At 35.4% G+C, this 22,657-nt stretch overlaps 3 protein-coding genes across 3 annotated transcripts in view; 2 read left to right on the plus strand and 1 right to left on the minus strand.

Moving 5' to 3' along the window:
* The window catches only part of LOC140955714 (uncharacterized), a 34,535-nt gene that overhangs the window by 9,953 nt on the left and 1,925 nt on the right, over positions 1 to 22,657 (plus strand). The window contains 1 exon segment of the mRNA XM_073409893.1: positions 2,882 to 2,912. Within this exon segment, the coding sequence (XP_073265994.1) occupies positions 2,882 to 2,912 (31 nt within the window).
* LOC118058169 (uncharacterized) lies at positions 13,167 to 15,041 on the plus strand. The gene is made up of 2 exons (XM_035070874.2): positions 13,167 to 13,397; positions 14,693 to 15,041. The coding sequence occupies exons 1-2, from the start codon at positions 13,278 to 13,280 to the stop codon at positions 14,840 to 14,842; spliced, it is 270 nt and encodes an 89-aa protein (XP_034926765.1). The 5' UTR covers positions 13,167 to 13,277; the 3' UTR covers positions 14,843 to 15,041.
* Positions 14,748 to 16,995, minus strand: LOC118058168 (probable F-box protein At2g36090). Its single transcript, XM_035070873.2, has 2 exons — positions 15,630 to 16,995; positions 14,748 to 14,871 (listed from the first exon to the last, which is right to left on the minus strand). The coding sequence occupies exon 1, from the start codon at positions 16,822 to 16,824 to the stop codon at positions 15,703 to 15,705; it is 1,122 nt and encodes a 373-aa protein (XP_034926764.1). The 5' UTR covers positions 16,825 to 16,995; the 3' UTR covers positions 14,748 to 14,871; positions 15,630 to 15,702.

Consider the following 22,657-nt stretch of genomic DNA (forward strand, 5'->3'; position numbering starts at 1 on the left):
TGGGTAGGTCACCCAAAGAATGAGACCACTCTTTCTCTTTTCCACTCGGGCAGGTCACCCATCATAATGAGACCACACACACATTTTTTGTATTGGTTATGAGTAAAGGAATCGCCGGATGGGATTCCTGGTTAAAGAAGATCACTAGATAGGATCTCGGATGGATTTTCATGTTGATCAAACTAAAATAAGAATTCAGAGGATCGCCGGATAAGGATCTCGAGATGACTAAGTTTCGATCATGGTTTTTTGGGGCCAAGGAGGATTGTTATAAAGGACAAAGTTTCAGATCAATCAAGCTTCGACCAGATCAGTTTCGGGAGTTCCGTTTTGGGTTTATCTTTATAACACTTACTGCGCAAAACCCATGCTCCGTAAGCATTATAAAGAGGGGGCATCTGTTGTAACCCATTTTTGGGTCCCCATGAAAAATAAAATAAATAGCCAAAAGAGGTTAGAAAAATAACAGGAGGCAGAAGCGCTCGGAAAATAGTCAGAAAATTGGTCAAGGAATTTAAAAATACAAGGATTGATTTTTTGACAGTATATTCTTGAAGGATGAAAGCCCTATTGAGAAGAAAAATTTGAGTTTTGAGGAGAAAAGCCCGAATTTGGATTTTTATGGACTTAATTGGATTTTTATGGACTTAATTAGATTTTTATGGATTTAATTGGATTTTTATTTGAATTTATAGAAGATTTGATTCCAAGAAAAATTGATTTTTAAGTCAATTTGGGCTTTAATTTGGAGAAATTTAAGTTCTGGGGCCAAAATATATTTTTTAGGAATTTATTGGGTCAAATCAGGGGCTCAATTGCATAAATATTGAAGTTTAAGGGCCAATTAGGGACTTAATTGTGAAAATCCGAAACCAGGGACCAATTTGGAGAAGGCGCAAAGATAGAGGGGGCTGTTTGGAATTGTTTCAGGGGCTTAATTGAAGAAATTGGAAGTTTATTAATCAATTGAGGGCTTAATTGCATAAATCAGAGGCCAAGGACCAAAGTGAAAAAGGCGGCCAACAAGAGGGGCGGAGACCGAAGGTGAAATAATGGAGGACTGATCTGGAATTTGGCTCCTTTAAATGAAACGGCGCGTTTTATCCAAAACGACGCCGTTTCATATATATATTAAAAAAAAAAAAAAAAAAGGAAGCCCAGAACGGTGTCGTTTTGAACGACACTGTTCATCTTCCTCCTTCCCCCCGAGGCAGAGCAGCAGAAGAAGAAAACCATTTTTTGTTTTTTTCAAATCTTCCCGCCTCTCTCTCCTCGCCCCCACCACCTTTAGACATTGGCCGACCAGCCGTTACACCGCACTAACGATGGTCCCCCACGGTTATTCCCCTATAAATAGAGAAGAAAACCGAAAGAAAAGGGAGAACCCGAAGGGAGGAGAGAGAGAGGAGACCGAAGAGAGAGAGAGAGACCCGAGGACAGGGGGAGAAGAGAAAAAAACGAGCAAAAGAGAGTGGGAGAGCAGAAACAAACCAAAAACAAAGAAACCGAACCCAAAAACAAAAAAAAAAAACCAAAGAGAAAGCCACTGAAAAACAAGTCTCTCTCGCCGCCGTTCAAACCGCCACAGCACCGCCCGGAGTCGCCGTACGCGAGCCACGCCACCGCAGCTCCACCAGCGACCGCCTCCACGCCAGGTACCCGTTCCTTCTTCCCTGCATTCCTTTCGTGGCAGCCTTGCCTCCTGCATGTTGCATGCAGGAGGCGGGGGGGGAGAAAAATAATTCTCCCCCCCCCGCTGGGCTGCTAAAGCTGGGCCAGCCCGATGCTGGCCCAGCCCGATGCTGGCCCAGCCCGATGCTGGCCCAGCCCATGAACGTCTGGGCCGGGTCCGGCCCAGACCAGAAGAAGCATGATGGCCTGTTGGGCCGAGATCGGCCCAACCCAGTCTGGGCCGAATTCGGCCCAACCTTTCCTTGTTGGGTTGAGTCCGGCCCGTTTATTTGGGCCGGCCCAGCCCGAATTGTTTTTATATTATATATTATATAATATGTTATAATATGTGTATATATATATGTATATATATATAAAAAATATAATAATAATAAAAAAATATTTTGAAAAAATCTTAAAAAAATATTGTTGATTTTTCTGCATATTTTTTTTAAAGTGGTTCAATGTTGGTTTGTATTTTTATACTGTAAAGATACAAAACCAGTGTTAAAAATACCCGGGTTTTGTCAAAACATCAAAGATTTTTCAGAATAAAAAAAAATGTTTTTGCTTTCAAAAAATTTTCTAAAGAGTCCCTAAAAAAGTTGTTGATTTTTCTGCATATTTTTATCAAAGTGGATTAATATTGGGTTGTATTTTTATACCGTAAAGATACAAGCTCGGTATTAAAATACCTGATTTTCGTCAAAAGCATAAAAAAAATAATATTTTCCAAAAAAAAATGTTTTTGTTTTAAAATACGGCCTAGTCTCTCCAATATATATATATATATATATAAATATTATAACATCATATTTTCACACAACAAAGAAAATTTTCAAAACAATATATGTATTAACATGCATTTTGGCTTTAATAACCAGTTTATTCAAGCCATGAGAACTAGGCCAATATTTCAAAAATTCTAAAAAAATCTTTTTGTTTTCTTTTAGTATTTGGGATTACGAATTTATACGTAAAACGTATTCCTAAATATTATTAATAAAGTTTGGTATAGACGTTAGAACAATTAGGATTTTACCCGATAAGATAAAAGACCTTCTTACCGAGGAGGATTTTTCTTGAACCATAAACAGACCAACGACTAGAAGTATAATAACACCTTAGTTTTTATCAGATAATAAAACAATGCAGCTTACCTTAGGTAGGGCGTATTTGGGGTGCTAATACCTTCCCTTTACGCAACCAGTCTCCGTACCCGATCTCTGAGACCAGTTAGGGTTCCTAGTGACCGAAATACTAGGTGGCGACTCCAAAGAACCAAATAATAAAAATTTTCGCCAGTCGAACCCGCAATTGAAAAATGGGTAGATGTATATTTTTTTGGGGTGCGACATGATTTATCAATCCTTTAAATGTGTGCTTAGTGAAGTGTGTGGATTTATTTTAATTATGCTATTAAGTAGGATATAAAGATTTACATCAAACATTTAAAATGAATACTTAATCTAGGTCTTCACTTTGTTTCTTTCTTAGATTGCTTGATTGATTTTTTCATGAAATTCATCATGCTTGTTGATATATTTTTTAAATAAATTTGTTTAAAATATATTCTCAACAAGACATATTATTAGTTTATTTTTAATTTTATTTTTATCATTAAAATATATAAAAACATAAATATTTGACCTAAAGGTCAACAACATTTCCGTTGTCATTTTCCAATTTTCTAGTAGTGGAAAGTCTTGAAAACTGCAAACAATTATGAGCTTTTGATGATTGCGTTATGGTAAATGGTGATTGAGCTTAAATGTAAGCTTTTCTAATTGGACTCGGTGTTTCTTGTAAAACAAGTCTCATGTTAAATAAATGACAAATGTAAATATACAAAGAGAACTAATAGACAAAACATAGAAAATAATAGGAGAATGTAGAAGAAATTGTATGTTATGTTTATGGATGATCTTTTATGACTTGAATTTGTTATTAACCTAAATGTCTTGAATTGGCTTGCATTTGTTGATGAAGAGGTTAGTGTTCACCTCGTGGAGCGTAAAGAGTGGTACTGCAAGCACTCGGTATGTGAAGTTGCAAGTACCTTGTGAAAAGCAGAAGTGGTACCATTAGTGGAGAGGGTGTTGCAATATGACATCTCAGGAATAAAAATATATTGAGGTGTCTTCCTTGTGTAAAAGAGAGAGGAGAGAGAAAAAAATTGTTTTTATTATAATATGAATAAACCAATATGATATTGGGAAAACTAGGAACAAATAACCGGATCAATTCGGCGGAATACAATTCACAAGTCCCAATCCTTTTCCCTCTTTGTGCAATCAAAAACAGAATCAAATAATGAACAAGATAATGCAAACAATCATACAAATTAACACCAAGATTTTTACGTGAAAAACCCGATGTGGAAAAAATTATGGGACCGTAGTTCACTTAAAAACTTCTACTATCAATACATAATGGGTTCACAACTGTTCTTCCTTAGATTTAACTAAGGGCTACAACATATATATCATCAAGAACAATCTATTCTTGGAATACAACAAGATTAAAGAGAGAAGTGTTTGAGAAAAACTCACAACACTGACAGCCTCATTTTCTGCCAAAACGGTCAGCTTCCACAAAACCAATCTTCGATCTAACCGTCTAGAATGAAGAGTAACGTATCTAGATTTTATTATCCAAATTTTAGCCCGATCTAACGGTTAACATGCTGGAAAACGAAGAATGAAGACAGACAGTGCAGCTGCCTCAACTTCTTTTCTTTCTCTCGATTTTCTCTTCTCTCTTTTGTTAAAAAATAATGCTTCTCTTCTACAGTAGAAGACACAATTAAATCAGAGACGCAGCCAACTGACTCTCTTTTTAATTAATGTGGTGGTCCCATCATCACATAGTGCGGGACCACACACAATATATGATAACCGTATCTCTTGGTTAATTACCATCATCATTAGAAGTAGTAGTGAAATTTAATTTCAAGTCATATGGAATGACACCAAATTAAAGTGAAGTTAGTTAAATAAAATCTATATTAATAAATAAACAAACATACTCACCTATAGCAAACTCAAGGAATGTACCATGAACTCACTTTAAAAGTTGTATCCCCATCATTTTATTTTCAATAATGATGTTAAATGTATTGGCCAAGAGAATACTGAGAGAGATAAACTAATTAATTAGAAAATGAATCTTGTAGTGCTAACATGTCTGTCTTTTAGGTCACTCCCTCTCCCACTTGAATTCAATATAATGGACCAACCTTTTCTCGTGAATGCATGGTACACTAGCTATTCTTTCACTATAATTATAATTATTATAATTATACTCCAAAGTAATTTCAATATGATCAACTACGTTTAGCAACTTTCGTCATCTCCCTACATAGGGTGACGTTTGAGTTTATTAATCTAATCAACAAAGTAATTATCACCATTTGCTATGATTAACTAATAATTATACTTTGTTAATTATGGTAATTAGCGATTCTTTTGACTTGATTTAGTAAGGCCATTTGCCTTGCACCTAGTTTGAAATCAGCCCCAACTTGTCATCCATCTCTCTCGTATCTAAAAAAAAACACACCACATTTTGAGCTAATGCAGCCCCCTGGAATTCTTGGTCTTACTTGTTGTTTGTTCCCTTAATTTGTGATTAAGATGTAGATAAATGTATTGTTAATTAAATATTGCAACTTCCTCGAAGTATCACCTGAGATTGCAGACAAGAACTTATTTGGTGTGACTTTGAAAAGGTTTTTTTTACATGATTTGTTTATTGGGATATCAAATCAAACTCAAGTTGCTGCTTTTGGGCCGCACACAGTTATTATTTATGAAAGACAAAATATTATATATTATTATAGTGATTGAGTAAATGAATTTATCTAGACTAAAACTGTTTGATTAAATGGTTAGTGCATCGGATTTCAATTGTGGGAGTGGATTGATTCGAGCCATGAGAAATTAATTTAAAAATAGACAAATTTTATTCTGAAACCTTATCTAATATCTTAAACTATTGGATTGAGATGGTTCTTTGATATGGTATTAGAGCTTTAATGACTAAGCGGTCACGAGTTCGAATTTCACTATCCCTATTTATTTGATAAAAATTAAGCACAAGGTAATGTGGACCTGTACAAGTTTTAAAGTCCAAAAGAACTTTCATTTAAGGGGGTGTGTTAAAGAATAATATAACATCACCTAATAATTTAAGTTATTGGATTGAGATGGTTTTTTAACACAATTTGGGTGTGATCAAACTATCTAAGAGATTTGGAATTAATCCTTGATATAAGATTTAAACTCTATATCTAGCATTCATCGTCTAACTTAAGATTTTAAAATGAGAAGGTTAATTACTCTTTAACTACATAAAAAAGTTTAGAGTTCCTGCTATTCTAAGATTCTAAACCAATCTAATAATGGTTGAATCTAAAACTAAACTTGTTTTTATTAATAGAATGTCTGTTGAACTCGTTCAAAATCTCTCCGAACTTAGCAATACAATAAAATTAATAATACAAAAAATAATGAGGAAATTACGCCACACATCACTCTTAATAACAAAATTTAGTAGCCATGAAGGGGGAGATACTGTCAATTGTCATGTTGAAGAAATTTATCAAATTCAAGTTATTGACAGAGTCCAATGCATCATGTGGAGAATGCTCCTTAATCAAAACATACCTTGTCATTGAAAGTTATTGATTGGGTGGTTGGGTTCTTAATTATGCCATGTTATGACCATGAAGAACACGAAAGGGATCTGCCTTGTCATTCAGTGCTGCTACTCCAGGGACTAAAATTCAATAATTGATGTTAATGCATGAACTCTTAACTCAAGATTTGTCTTTTGTCCACAAAATTGGGGAGTCGAGATAAACTAACCTCGTGCCATCTTGACCGGTGAATGTTGACAAGTCAAATTGGTTTTCTTTTCATTTGTTCATGATAACGTATCGTATTATCTACTTCAAAGCTGATATTCTTTTGTTTTTACAGTCTATTCTCACATCCAGCTGGCAAGGACTAGCTAGCTCCGTGTGTCAAAAATCAAAATAGTTTTTTTTTTTTCTAAGAAAAAGTATTAAACCATTTTGATAATAAATATGAAGACTATATACAATTTCAAAGAATTATCTTAATCCAAAAACTTAAGCTTTTAGATGATGTTCCAAGATATGATTTATATTATTCTCTAACACACCTCCTCAAGTGAAAACTCATTGGACTTGAAACTTGCACGGATCCATATTATCTTGTGCTTAATTTTTTATCAAATAAATGGAGGAGGTGAAATTCAAAATCATGACCGCTTGATCATCAAAGTTTTGATACCATATCATAGAACCATCTCAACCCAAAAGTTTAAGCTTTGTGGTGAGATCTCAAGATATAATTTATATTATTTTCTAACATAGAAAATATATTAATTTGATAATATGAAGGTGAGAAATTTAATTTTGATGTACAGAAACTAATTCGAAAAGATCATTAAATAAACAATGGCTTTTCATTGTAGGCAACGAGTTTTTATAGTTGGTTTCATCACTTGAATTTTGATCATTAAAACTTTGACATCATATCATAGAACCATCTCAACCTAAAAGTTTAAGTTTTTTGGTGAGGTTTCAAGATATAATTTATATTATTCTCTAACATATAAAATATATTAATTTGATAATATAAAGGTGCAATCTAAAATCTGATCGAAAGAAATTTGATTTTGATGTACAGAAACTAATTCGAAAAGATCATTAAATAAACAATGGCTTTTTATTGTAGGCAACTTGGTTTCATCACTTGAATTTTCTTTGTAAATACTTCGATATATATAAATGATGATAGGTCCTAAATCTAATTAAAACAAATTAATTTAGTCTTTTGTACTAAAGTAAAATTATTTATGTGCAAAACCCAGAGACCTGCAAGTCTTGGCACAATTTTCTTCTTCTACTACTTCTCTGGGACAACATATCACTATCTGATGAACACAAGAGGAGCACGCGGGCACACAATTTTGGTGGGGGTAAAGTAGGGTACGTGAAGAGATCGTAGCAAAAAGCAATAAGCAACAGTGAAATGGACAGCAGCCTTTTCTACGTAGATGATGATGAATTGCAAGGATTAGGACAACTATTTGGTAACAAATTAATGCTGACTCGTTGACAACACCCACACCTTTCAAAATTATGTTAGGATATATATTGTCTTCTATTATATATCTCCACAAATTGGACATTAAATACTCTCGCTCCCTGGCAAACATCTTAAACTTACATGGGTGCATAGGGTCCGTGTAGCTAGTCTCCAAACGCATGCTCTCTCTCTCTCTTTTTGATGAAATCAAAAATAAATATAAAATAAAAAAAGAAAACCTGATCAGTGTGGGTAGAGCTTTAGCTACATAGATTGTAATCTAGGTATCAACCTAATTACAAGAAAGAAATACAAGGAAACACAAGACCCTACTAATAAAACAAGCAATACAAAATCACACAAAATTAAAACTTAAGCAGACCAAACCGAAATGCATTCGTGATTCCTATACAGATCAGCACAAAATCCAAACACATGCTCTTTTTCTCTTCTTTTTTTTTCTTCTTCTTTTTATATGAAAAAAACTTAAACCCTATATTTTTTTTTTTTATCATAAAGGAATATAGATATCGATTGAATTACAAGATGATTGGTTAAAAAACATGGGTAATCTCAAATTGAAAACAATTAAGTACTATTAGTGTATTAAGAAATTTTTTAAAAAAAGGATATGTTTGGTATCAAAAATTCAATTTTTTCTAAATGAAATTCAATAAAAAAAGATGAAGGGTTTGTTTAAATTATTTATACTCCCTATGAATCTCAATACAATAATACAATGTGAGTACATATAGCCTAACAAAGATTGACTACGAACACTGAGCAACCTAACAAATTCAGCTATTTAATTAGTACCCTCTAGCCCATCTCAATATATTGTTGTTTACCATAAAGCAGTCCTTCTTTTGAGTTTGTAAAAGTGAATCATATATTAGGCAGGTAAACTTCATAAAATCCTGCTACCCAACTAATTATATATGGATCGTTAATTAATTCTGATAATTTCTCAAGATGCATGGTTATTAGGGTATGCAAGTCTTATAATAGTCATTATTCAAGTTATATGACTTTGAAATCCAAAGCCAAAAAGTAATTGGTAAAGGGGAATATATAGTCATTGAAAAAGGCATGATCATTAATGGGATTCCCACCATAGGTGAGAATAGTTTAATAAATCCTCCAGAGAAGCTGAAGTACTTCCATGGCAAAGATAATCATATAAATGCAATCCAACTTCAAAAATATTCGCTTCTTATTAATTTTTAAATTATACATTAATAGAATTAAATATTCTTTCAATAGTGATTATGAAGGATCTAAGTATATATGCCCCCATACCGTTTTCAAGAAAAATGAAAGCTTGCATTAGTTTATGGTCGTAGAAGCAATCTTTGAAACAAATCAATTAGAATGAAATATGTCCCAAAAGATGATTAATTGTTGTTGGAAACTGATCAATGCCTGTAAAAATAGAGCTAACAAAGCAATAATTAAATTAAAGGATTGAAAAAAGAAAAGAAAAACTGTTCACAATTTGTGTACGTACCATGCACAGAAAACTAGCTAGCTAGCTATCATCCAAAAATGATAAATCAAGCAATGTGCAGAAGGATGGGGGAAGAGGATCCACTGATGTGGGGGAAGAGTATCCACTGATTTCTAACCTGTTAGAAGAATTAACGTACTCATGATCACTTATCCATTACCAGACATGTACATGTAGCTGCTGCATGTTTTCCTTTTTCTTCCTCATCTTCCCCTCCCCTCTCAACTCTTTAGGACAATAGGGTTTCGCTGTTCCTGTGAAAGTAATTCATTAGCAATATCTGTTGGTGATAAAAGGATTCCATCAGTTTGCTTCAGCTTTCACCGGCGGATTTGGAAGTGCGCCTGCCGTGTACATCAAGTTTGAGGGGGACCTCTCGCTACCTCTCTGATTTCATGACAGAAGTATATCACACAATCACAGAGGAACACAAGTTTTCAAGTTTGAGAGCTAGCTTGATTTTCCTGGATAGCTTTTTCTACTAATGAGTTTCGTTAATTTTAATCCTGTCTACTTGTGTTCACCCAAAATGGGAAATTTGTGTACTTACTTATAATAATGGCTAGTTCAATTCACGGTGATCATGGAATTAGATATTAGGATCTTGAACATGATTACAGAAAAAAATCTAACAAGCAAACAAAAGAAACCGAAGTTCAATGAGGCATGGCCTTAATTGTTGAGATCATAGGTTTAGGACCACTCCTTAACTCAACTGGACCACCAAGCGGGAATGCTCTACCCTCCAATTGACAGTTGACGGCTATCTTGTTTTATGTTTCAAAATATTTTTAATTGTGTGCGTGCACCTGCGTATGGGTTGAAGGTAAGAGATTGAATGTTCGTTTAAGATATGGTGATGCTTTTTATTATTATTATTGTATGCAATATAGTCTATTTTTATTTCATAGTTGAGATCAATTATTGGTAAGATTTTGGTAGCTAATTATATATGCTAGTATTGAAAAATGGAAATTTCACAGCTAGCTAGCTGCAAGTTGCACTAAGGAAGGCAACTAAATCCAGTTCAATGCATGTGTGAGACACCAAGCTGTGGGCTATAATTTTAAGCAAGTGGGGTGTTTTAATTTGGGGGCTCAATGCAAAAGCAGCAAGTTGTTTTCATCTGTTTTGATGCCATAACTTATGTGCAGTTTTGCACCCTAGCTAGCAACTTCAATCCACGAGCTAGGTCTCTACTCTATGTGCTTCTTGTGCCTCCGTTTAACATTAACGATTAACTAAACATTAAAAGATAGCATTCTTAACATGATCTAGTACACTCAAATTTTTTTTTTTTCATTTACATTTTTCTTTCTTTTTATTTTTATTTTTTTATTGAGTTGTTTTGGTTTCCATTTAACTACTATAGTTTTGATTTCATAAAATTGATGTTTTATAAATCATGAAATGATATTTGAATTATGAACATTGAAAACTTTGTTTTTCATTCAAAAACTTTGTTTAATATTAACAATTAATAAAACATTAAAAGATGTTATTGTTAACATGAATAGTATACTCAAATCTTCTCTTTTTTTTTTCGTTCACATCTTTCTTTTTCTTTTTCTTCTTTTTCCATTGGGTTCTTTATAATTCATTTACATTTTTTTTCTTTTTTTTATTGAGTTCTTTTCCTTTCCATTTAATAATTATAGTTCGATTTTATAAAATTAATATTTTATAAACTATGAAATGAATTATGAACAGTTAACCATATCAAGCCTTTTACCTTCATTAACATCCTCTTTTTTTTATTGAGTCTTTTTTCTTTTTCGAATCCTATGGAGTCCTTTTACTTTTCATTTAACAATTATAGTTTGGTTTCGTAAAAGTAATGCTCGGTAAATTAAGAAATGATGTTTGGAATTATAAACATGCGAGATGATATGAGATGAAAGAAATATGAAAAAAATGATGAAAATGCAACATTGAAAAAATAAACAAATCACGACAAGTTGCAATAGTTACCCATAGTGTTTTTTTTTTTTTGGTAACTTAATATTTTTTTTATTCTGAATTTAATCCTTTCATATTAAGTTGATTTGGGATTGAATTTGATATTTTATTTTGATTGGCTTTATATGGAGCTCTCGCAATATTAAAAATAAGTTTTATCTAGGGGTAATCATTTTTTTATTCTATTTGATTTTTAAGTAAAAAAATAACCAAACCGAATTAAAAAAAATTAAAACCAAACCAAAACCGGTTCAAACCAATTGGTTTTGGTTCGATTCGGTTATTTTAGAGTAAAAACCAAAACCCAATCGATTTGCTCGGTTTTTTTCGATTTGACTTGGTTTTTTGATTTTATTCGATTATTAATTTCGATTCGGTTTGGCTTTTCGGTTTCAGGCTTGTGAAATTGAAACCGAACTGGTTGGTTTATTAAATATTTTATTGGTTTAATCAAGTTTTTTTCACAGTTTGTCTTTTTTAGTTATTTTTTTCTGATTTTCTCAGTTTAATTTGTTTTTTTTCAGTTTTTTTTGTTCATTCTTAATTTCAATTTTGAGTTAACTCTCAAAATGACAAGATAAAATTCAATTTTATTGATTTAAACCATTTAAAATTTTAGAGACCTAATTTCAAATTGGGATAAATATTCAATCTTTTTTTTCCCTCAAAAATAACATTTTTATCTTAACTTCCTAAATCAATATTTGATTAGAATTAACATATTTATTATTATTTATTAACATATATAATTAACGATTTATTTTATTAAATACACATGGAAAACTTTTGATTCACACCCTATTTTCTGTTGAAAAGAAAACTTCATCCCAACACATAGCCTGGCAAATCAAACCAGTTTGATTTATATATTTTGATCTTTCACCTTGCCGCGGAAGTGGATCATCAAAACAAAGGGGGTCATGTATGCTTGTTTTGCATGAACCCAAAAATGGTTCAAGGACCAAGACCAAATCAACTATGGCTTTTCATTGAGGCTTGTCTTTGGGTCTAATTACAGCCCAGATCACAAGAATGTAGGTGGCCTCTACTATTAAGATCTTTGAGGTTGCTGTGTAATTCATTTTTTTTAATTAAAATTTAAATTTGTTTTGTTTTAAATTAATTTGTTAGTGTTGTTAAATCATTTTTATATATTGATGTCAAAAATATTTTTTTAAAAAAATATATTATTTTGATATATTTTCAAATAAAAAATACTTTCAAAAACAATGAATCATATTTGATGAGTAATATATTGTGCATTATTAGTGTTTTTTTTTTCTTTTTAATGAGATGACTAGTAGTAAATAAGATAATTATAATTTATGGTATTTTGAATATGTTCTTTGTGATAGTATTTAAACCATTAACACGTCAAGGGTATTGTTAAATTAAGTTTATTTGGTATAATTATTTAAAATATAAAATATAATATATAATATAAATAAATTTAAAAGATAAAAACTCAAATAGGTATAAGTAAATTAAATCCCAAATAAAAATAAAACAACATCCATAAAAAATGAGAGAAAAAATTGTATTCCTCTATAACGAGAAAACCAAACATAACCTTACAATAAATAATAGTATCCCACTAACAAAAAAAAATTGAAACCTGTTTGCATGTTAACCAAGATTTAATCCAAACTCATTCCATTTGTGAAAACTATTTGAACCACCATAAACAAATCATAATTAATGTTAATTTTACTTTCAAGAAATTTAGATTTATGGGATACATTAACTAGTGAGAGATTCACCCATGAATGATGTTTACAAAGAAATTCTGTTGACAAAGTTGTTGTGATGCTTTGGGCTGCAACAATTTTTCTGTAACTAGGCTGGCTCAGGACAACGTCACTTGGGCCGACCAGGGTTTAAGGATTTTCTTAAACTGAAAACTGAAGGATCACAGCCCTCTCTAGGGTTTAAATCGAAATATTGCCCCTCTCTTCTCCTTAAGCACCGAAACAGAGTCACAGAGCCAACAGGAAAACAGAGAGAAGAACAAGAAAGAAGTAATGGATTCATTTTCTTCACATTCAAGTATGGGATCTGGGTCACCCCAAATGTCAGCAGAAGATTTTAAGGACCAGTTAAAGAATCAACTTGCACAAGCTTATGCCCAGGAGTTCCTTGAGGTTCACCTTTTCTTTATTAATCACTCTCTTTCTCTCTTTTTATTTGCTTCTAATGCATAAATCTTTGTTTCCTTACCATCTTTGGTGGTTTAGTGGAGAAATTGTTTGGTTTTGGGTGTTTTTAGCTTAAAGAATGACTAAAGATAATATTGTTTTAGTCGTCAAAGATGAGTTATAGGTGATTTTTAGTTCAAAGATTGAATTTTTTTATCTGGGTTTTTTTATTATTATTATTATTCTAATGTGAGAATTGAGCTTTAAGTTTCCAATTTTAGGGGAATGCAATACAAGGACTGGGGAGTATTATTCCGTACTTGTAATAATGATGAGCTTTCCAATTCATGTAATTTGGTGTTTATCTCATCTGTTTAGGGAGAGGACTTAGGTGGAATGTTGATTCTCTGCTGTCATTGGGTGGTAACAGAGTTTGCAACATCTAAGCTTGATGGTTTAACGTTTTGTGTGTTAATGATATTTCATGCACCACTTAGGTTGGATTTTCTCATTGCTAAGAAGCCTAGTTGCGTGCGCTGGATTGTCTGTGTAATTCTATATGCGGGAATCGGGAATTAGAAATTATCTTCTGATCATCAAATTAGAATTTCAGATGGCATTCTTGTTCCTAAAATGAAATGGTGATGGTGAACTCGCAGTTTCATTGGTTTAAGCCTAACAGCTGTTTGTGTAACTTCAAATTTCTAAGAAGAGGTTTTACCTTGGCTAATTTATTTATTTGTAATTAGCATTCAAGTGGAGGTTATAAACACATATACCCTGATATTAGTACTGAATTTCAAGTTCATCTCGTTACAAAGTCATGCACAGGCTTTACTTTCCTGGTATTTTTTGTGACAGAAAGAAACATATAAACACCTGTGTTCATGTACAAATTTGTATCTTAGTAAAGCGTGTTCTCTTAGGATACTGGTTGAGGTATCTACACATATGATTTGCACTTCCACTTGATCTCTCAAAAACCAGTGAGTTTAGGGTCTCTAGCAGCTCTGGTGTCCTCTCTTTGACTCGCATGGTTTGAAAAATCTGTCAGGTGCTAGGGAGGATATTTGAGGTAATTTATTCTCGAATCACTTTAGTGGCTGGAACTTGTAATCGGATTTTTTTGGACTTGGTGGCATCACAAAGTTGACTTTAGTGGTACTTTTCGTACAAGCATTTGTCAGTGCTTTCTTGAATTCCTGTTTGAGAAATGGGACTCAATGTCTTGTACTTTGCAATAGCTTCACTGGTATTTGTGTGCAATTGTCGACATTAATTGTAATTCCATTTCAATGCAGACTGTGAGGGACAAATGCTTTGCCAAGTGTATCACAAAACCAGGGTCAAGCCTGAGTGGGAGCGAAAGTAGCTGCATCTCCAGGTGTGTGGAACGCTACATCGAGGCTACTGGCATAATCAGTAAAGCTCTTTTCAATGCACCACGCTGAACTTCAAGAAAGTTTCCCCCGAAGATGTCCTGCAAAATATCATGGGAACTCTTGAGCGAGAGCAGAGATTGTGTTTTATATTGTATCCCATTCTTAGCATTGATCATGGGAACATATATTTTCTTAACATTGATCTGTAAAAGATTTATTCAGTTGAATTTCGGCCAATTTTTGGGCAATTAATTAGCATTGTGGCGTATGATCTTTTAATAAGCGGAGGGAATTTACATGCCCTTGCAATATGAGAATGCTAAAATAGCAATAGCATGGTATTACATAGGTACTGCGATCTCAATGAATGTATGATTCTATCAGCCAATATTTACCCGAAACCCCTTCTCCTGATCAATTCATCTGTGTCTTTTCTTGCACTTTTGAAAAGTTGGAACTTTTTCCATCTCTAAATTGATTTGCACTGGATCGGCTGTTTAGGGGCGTAATCTGTTCAGAATTCTCAAGCTACTCCCTCCATGGCGCCATTAACATGATGCCAAGTTTCTTCCACGGGTATAATGCATCCAATATACATCACATAATTAGCATGCTTTTAAGTTGTAAGGCCTACTCATCTGTACAGAGAATGTTTTCAACCTTGTTAACCCGTATCCAACTCAGCCTGAGATTTTCTATGAGCTTCTTGCTATGATCTAATGGTTTTCCAGCTTCATTGAACGCTAACAATGAAGTCAAGCTCTTATCATTATCGCTTTCATCTTTAAGGTCCAACGTTCCAGATTAAAATGGATAATTTATCAAGTATAATTTCAGCCCATACTTGGGCAAGTACCTTGTCAGTAGAGTGCGGTGCAGAATCTTCTAATAGTCTGAGAGAATGTACACCTCCCCTTGATATGAGAGTGCTAAACTAGCAACCTAAGAGAAACGTATAAAATTACAAAAACAGTGATCTCGATTAATGTAAATAATCTGTTAGCCAAAGCTTCCCTGGATTCCCTTCTCCTCATCATTTCTCTCTTCTGTTTCTCATACTTCCTTAATCCCTCTTCCACTATAAACTGATTTGTACTGCGCTGGCTGTAAAGGGCCTTATTCAGAATCATCAGACTACTCCTTCCATTGACATGGGCACCTTCTATGTTCTCAATTCTCATGCGGATTTCCCTCCATTTGAGACACTCCTCTCTTTCTGTCATCTTGAATCTAGTTGTTACTATGAATCTGGCCAGCTTCTGAGGAAGCAAACTTTCTTCCACGGGTAGAACGCACCCGAATTGCATCACATAAGTAGCATGATATGGCCAACTCTTCTGTACTGATAATGGCTTCCAGCTTGAGAGGTTAACAGCTTTGCCTGTCTTCTTGTCCACTAGTATCCAACTCAACCTGAGATCCTCTATCAGCTTCTTGCAAAGATTTTCTCTAGATTTTCCAGCCTCATTGAGTGATGATATAGGAGAAGCTAATGCTTCGTCGTCGTCGTCGTCGTCGTCTTCAAGGTCCATCAATTCCAGTTTAAATGGGTAATTTAGAAACCATTTCTGTCGCTCGTCAGCGATCATTTCCCAGCTGCTGTCAACAAGTCCATGTTTGAATATATCTACAGCCTCAGGTATGCCATCCGAGATCCTCGAGAGGACACATTTGTTCTTGTAATAAACATCAATCAATGACAGTAGATCAGAAGGAGATGTGCGGGGATTTAGTTCAGCACATTCAAGCAGTTTCAAAGGGTTGGCATTGGCAACTTCATCATATAAGACAAGTGGGCGGGCGTCCGAGTAGAATTTGTCGAAGCAACCGTGAACAGAACCTGCAATCAGATGTTCAGCTTCTGCAAGAGCAGTGGAAGGCCACCTGCTATGACACAACTTTTTCCACAAGCTTTGATCACGAGCAATGCCTCGGAGCTCAGAACATGTACTAGCAACCGAAGCGAGGGCTGAACCATCTACACGAGACATGATATCGGTTAGCAGGTCACCATTTATGCTCTGGAGATGACATATCGGACGCTCCATCATATCTATCCTGGATATATATATTTTTTGCTATCTTTTAGGTGTGGCTGAATTTGGAAATAAAAAAAGCAAGGTCTTGTTCTATATAAGCTACATGAAACTATAGGTCAAAAGGGCTCAATCAAAACGTGCCTAATTTAAGAGATGCGTGGAACAAATGGGAGGTTCTAAAATCAAGATGGGTGAGATAGGACTTGACAAGTCTAACCATTAGGTCCAATTATCCATTCATAATCTTTGAAAGACACCGTGTGGTGTGTGACCGTGTTGATTTTTGCAATGCAAAGCATGTGAATGAATGATCGATGTTGATATCGTTATCGATCCTTATGGCTCACAACATTGACTTTGACTTGGATCCTTTATGAGTTGGACTCATCAAAACCTAACGAGTGGTTTAGATGTGCCACTCTGTACGTTTCTTTTGGATATGTAAGGGTATGTGTAGCTCAATTATGATCCCATCACCAGCCAAGATTAGTCGGCAGCCATCGTTTTCTGTCCTGACAAGCTGGTCCCTGGTTAGAAGGGAGAATTGTTTCAACCTGCAGCAAGCTCGCAATTATTCAGTGCTGATAGATATTCGATGGCTTATGGACCAGGGTACGTTAGGGATGAGAGGCAACATTATTATGATTATTATTTATAATTTGATGAATTTAGTTGCATATTAGTCTTAGGCCCTCTCTTTAATCATACATATCGGTTACTGCACACTTTATAAACATTATGATTACAAGGCATGTGTTCATTTTAATTTAATAATTTAAATTATTAGATAAAATTTTTAAAAATAATTTTATATTATTCTTGAATATGGTTTTCAAGTAAAAATAATGCTTAATTCATGATTACTTATCAACAAACCTTTAATACAATATCAAAAAATTAAATATTAGTAGCATTTTATTAAAAAAATGATAAATTTAACAAATATTGGTGTCGTTTTCTTCTCAAAATATTTTGAGTTCCCAAATCCCCTTTTCTTCTCCATCTTATTCTTCTTGAATAATTATGAATTCTTCTTCTATTCTTATATGGAACCACATATTCAATAAAAATTAATTAATTTCTTGCACTCACGCATATTTTAAGGGATACCCACTCACACATATGTGTGTGATAAAATGCAACATTTGTTTGTTCAATATATATGCTATAAGGCCCTTTTTGTAATAAACAGATTACACTAATTAATCCACCCAATCATAAGATTTAAACGTTAAGAAGGATGATTCTACGATGCATAAAAATAAGGAATGAAAAATAAATAAATATATATATATATATATATATATATATATATATATATATATATATATATATATATATATAAATCAAACTAAACATAACAATTTTAAAAACAAGAAAATACATTCTTGGTTGTTGGGTCTTTATTTCTGATATTAGCTTGCTGCTTGGCCAATTCAGCCTCCCTGACATTTATTTTTTGGATGAGAGATTCGAGAAGTACTTGGTACATCTAACCTTGTTAGATTACAAGTCATTTTCACTTTAGGAAGATGCAAGTATTCCATTTTTAAATGGGATTAATTAGCATACACCAAACAGTATTATTATTCTTCATAGATAATCATCATTTCAAGATGAAGATGAGGCTTCAGCGATGAGTCCTCTTCGTGAGATGAAGGGTTGTGGCATAGTTTTGCTTGTTTTTGACACCATGAAACCACCCACCCACCCACCAAGGAAACTTCAAATACTTAGCTGTGCAAAGTCCCACACAAATTGGCACTCTTGTGAATATTTTTCACACAAAATGTCAACAGGCAAATGGGAAATGTCTGTGGTAAAAAAGAAATGCAAAACAAATTTTAAGTTATCCCCATGATCAAATTGCTGTCAACTACTCAAAACTCTTGTCATAACCTAATTTTTGACCATTTATTTTAATTATTATTATTATTTTATTTACTGAAAATGATAAAAAAAAATGATGATGAAAAAATAAGTAAAATGAAATAAATGAAGAATGAATTAAAATTTGGGTTAATGGCAAAATGATTGGGAAGTTTTGGGGTTTAATTAAACTTTGGAATTAATCTAATTAAGCTTAAAATCAATTAATTAATCCAATTAAGGGTTTTATTGGAGAATTGATAAGTTTTGAGACTTAATTGGACTTTAGATTTAATTAAATTAATGAAATCAGGGACTTAATTGAAGAAATAACAAAGTTTGGAGTAATTGGGGGCACGATTGCAACAGATTAAAGTCTAAGGGCTAACTTGTAAAAGGCATCAAAATGCAGGGGTCTAATTAATGTTTACCCAGGGGTTTGTTTTACAAAAGTTCAAAACTTCAAGGACCACATCAAAAAATAGCAATTTGAATTTGAAAACGAAGTCGTTTCTTGGACAAACTGTTCACTGCCCATTTCAGCTTCCGTTTTGACAGTTACAAACAATATTTATGTTTGAGCGTAGAGGCATTAAGAAGAAAAACTCAGGGGACAAAATCGTGGGAGAAGACAAAAGGGGGAAGAAAAGGGGGACATTTAAAAAAAAGAAAGAGGAGAAGCAGAAAAAAGAAAGAAAGAAAGATCACAAGAAAAAAGGGGGCGGCGAACCCTATACCAGCCGCCGCCCCCTTCAGTTTTTTTTTTTTTTTTTTGCTATTCTTCTCCGGCCTCAGTCTCTTTCCCCATCAGACACTTTTCACTCCTCAATCTCAACCCCTAGGAGCTGCAACACAAGGGGAGGCTGGAAAAACAGAGTAGAAAAACACAAACACAGGGACGACGAACAAAGAAGAAACCGAGGCAAGGAGGAAGAAAAAAAACAAACATACAGACGAAGAAGGAAATAAAGAAAGCAAGAACCAGAGGAGTAGACGAAAAGCAGAAAAAGAGAAGAGATAACACTGGCCAGTCATCATCTTCGCCTCCGGCAGCACCTGAACCAGACTAGCACAGCGAGCTTCATTAGACTTCACCAAGCGTCTCTCTCACAGCTCACCAGCAAAGCCAACAGTTGCTGATTCCATCGAGAGTAGTGACAACAGTTCTTCCATAGTTGCGCCATTTCACATTAGCAGCAATGATTTCTGCACCGTGAGCAGCAGTGGAAGATCTTCATCCCCAGCAGCTTCCTCTATTTCAAGCAGCTCCAACCGTGCACTCCTCAGCACCATCGTGGACCTCTCCATCTGAACTGTGACTTCCTTTTCTCCATTGAACCACCTTGAGCCTCCAGCAGAAACCTTAGCCTCAGCTGATTGTCCAAGTTTCTTCTCAATCCAGCAACAGTGATTGTCCTCCATAGATCAGCAGAACCCTTGTAAGAAACTATTCTCCTTATAATTCTAGCACTGACGTCTCTCTACAAGCAGTCCAGCAATGACTCTCCAGCAGTAGCACCGTCAGCCTTTATCTCATCTTCAACCGTCCCAACAGCAGTGTAGGATTTTCCAATAGCAGCGGAGATTGTTTTAAAACTGGGAGAGAGAACCGGACGTACAACACAGAGGGCTGCACCGAGGATACTGATGTGCGAAATCCGGGACCGGTGACGCACTGATCATTGCTCATCGGAGGGGTAAGCACACTGAGACACAATATTTAACGTGGTTCGGCTGATTGCCTACATCCACGGGAGAGGTTCATTTTATTTAGAGATAGAGAAAGAATACAGCACATGGAGGAGGATCACATTCACTCAACTCCCATCTCTCTTTGCTACTTAGGGCAGCAACTGCATAAGGCAGCAGGGCTGCTGGTGGCAGCCCTTCTCTTTCTTTCTCTCTTCTTCGCTCTACATGTCTCACAACTCTCACACTTTGTTCTCTAAGATCATGCCTCTTTTATAGGCATCAATGGCAGCTCCTCTTGCTCCTTTGTCATCAATGGTGGCTGCCAAACTCATCTCTTCTTCAACAAAGGTGGCTGCCAAAGTCAAGGTTGGTGGTTGCCACCAACAAGCCTCCTTCTTTGACAATGTCAACATAATTGGCAATATTCCAACAATCACCCCCTTTGCCATTTATGTGGGCAATTGTCATCTTGCTTCTTCAGCACACGCTTTCTGGAGCGTTCTGAAATGGGCTCCTTTCATGGCCCTCACACCTTCTCTAAGGTGTCTCCGCTTGTCGTTATGTGACGGTCTAAACTAGGGCTCCTATCATGGCCCGCATTTTGCACATGTAATTAGGTTAACATGTGCACCTTCTTCTTCTTCATCTCCATTAACCACCATCAAGACCTTCAGATGCCTCCTGATCGGGCAATCTCTCTTTAATAATTCACCATTGTCATTTTTGGTCTCAAATCTCAACGATCGGACCATACCATTGCATCCGGAATGATCAAATTAGCTGGAAACATGTCTTGAATCATCCAAATCGCACTTCAGATGGCTACGATTTGATCAAAACAATTTTGGCCTGATCAACGGCTTAGATTCAATCTCAGATCCGGTTGCACGTAGGATCAGCTACACTAGATCCTATCCCTCGGCTCGCGGCTCGACTCGGCTCCAACTCAGCTCGGCCCGCGGCTGATGACATGGCAGGTGGGTCCCACTATGCTGACATGTTAGTTGACTAGTCAATGGCTTGCTGACTGTGTATGATGATATCATCCTTGCATCATGTTGATGTCGTCCTTTGCATGGTACTGTTCATGATAACGTCACTGTTCATGTCTACTGTTCATACTGTATTCTGGTCGGGTCGACTCATCCGGTGTCTAAGAAGTACGCGTGGGGCGCGTCTGAGCGCGTGGGCAGACGCCTTGCCGGGAGAGTGATGGAGAGTGCGGCCGATGTCGACGTCCGATTTTGACGCCGTTTTCACCAGTGGCTTCGTATCGTCCTCCTCTACACGGTGATTGGCGATGGTCAAAACACCATTTTGACAACTTTCATTTTTGGGCAAAGATCAAACACCACTTTAAACCAAAAGCTCTGATACCATTTGATGTGCGGAATCCGGGACCGGTGATGCACTGATCATTGCTCATCGGAGGGGTAAGCACACTGAGACACAATATTTAACGTGGTTCGGCTGATTGCCTACATCCACGGGAGAGGTTCATTTTATTTAGAGATAGAAAAAGAATACAACACATGGAGGAGGATCACATTCACTCAACTCCCATCTCTCTTTGCTACTTAGGGCAGCAACTGCATAAAAGGCAGCAGATCAAAGCCTGCTGCTGGTGGCAGCCCTTCTCTTTCTTTCTCTCTTCTTCTCTCTACATGTCTCACAACTCTTACACTTTGTTCTCTAAGATCATGCCTCTTTTATAGGCATCAATGGCAGCTCCTCTTGCTCCTTTGTCATCAATGGTGGCTGCCAAACTCATCTCTTCTTCAACAAAGGTGGCTGCCAAAGTCAAGGTTGGTGGTTGCCACCAACAAGCCTCCTTCTTTGACAATGTCAACATAATTGGCAATATTCCAACAATCAGATACTAGGAGGAACAAGCACCGAGACGCAGACAAAAGCGAAAGAACAAGAAAACACACAAAAATAGGAGGATAGATGAACCGGCAGAAGAGAAGTCAGGAGGAGGAAAACCCGGCAGAACATGGAAAAAAAATCACCCAGAGTCAAGAGAACCAGTGAGAAAAAGAACAAGACAGAGAGGGTAGAAAAACATGAGGACGCACGAAGAAAGAAAAACCAGAGAAAGAATCTTAAAAAATGAAGGGAGAACACGCCACGTCCCGTCACTTCTCCGTCTTCCTCAATCCTCAGCCTTTGCCAGGTAAGTTCAGCTTTCCTTCTTTTGGTAAATTATTACCTGTTTAGTGTGCATGCATGCGGTGAGTGATTCACGCGGCATGTAACAGAGGCCAGCCGGGTCACTGGTTTG

Source organism: Populus alba, chromosome 6 (genome assembly GCF_005239225.2).
Source record: "Populus alba chromosome 6, ASM523922v2, whole genome shotgun sequence".
NCBI classification, from domain to species: domain Eukaryota; kingdom Viridiplantae; phylum Streptophyta; class Magnoliopsida; order Malpighiales; family Salicaceae; genus Populus; species Populus alba.

What these genes read in the sequence shown, in the direction of transcription:
- LOC118058169 (XM_035070874.2), top strand. Translation starts at nt 13,278, where the DNA reads ATGGATTCATTTTCTTCACATTCAAGTATGGGATCTGGGTCACCCCAA. An exon ending in ATGCCCAGGAGTTCCTTGAG is followed by an intron (nt 13,398 to 14,692) that starts GTTCACCTTTTC and finishes ATTTCAATGCAG; the next exon opens with ACTGTGAGGGACAAATGCTT.
- LOC118058168 (XM_035070873.2), bottom strand. Translation starts at nt 16,824, where the DNA reads ATGATGGAGCGTCCGATATGTCATCTCCAGAGCATAAATGGTGACCTG.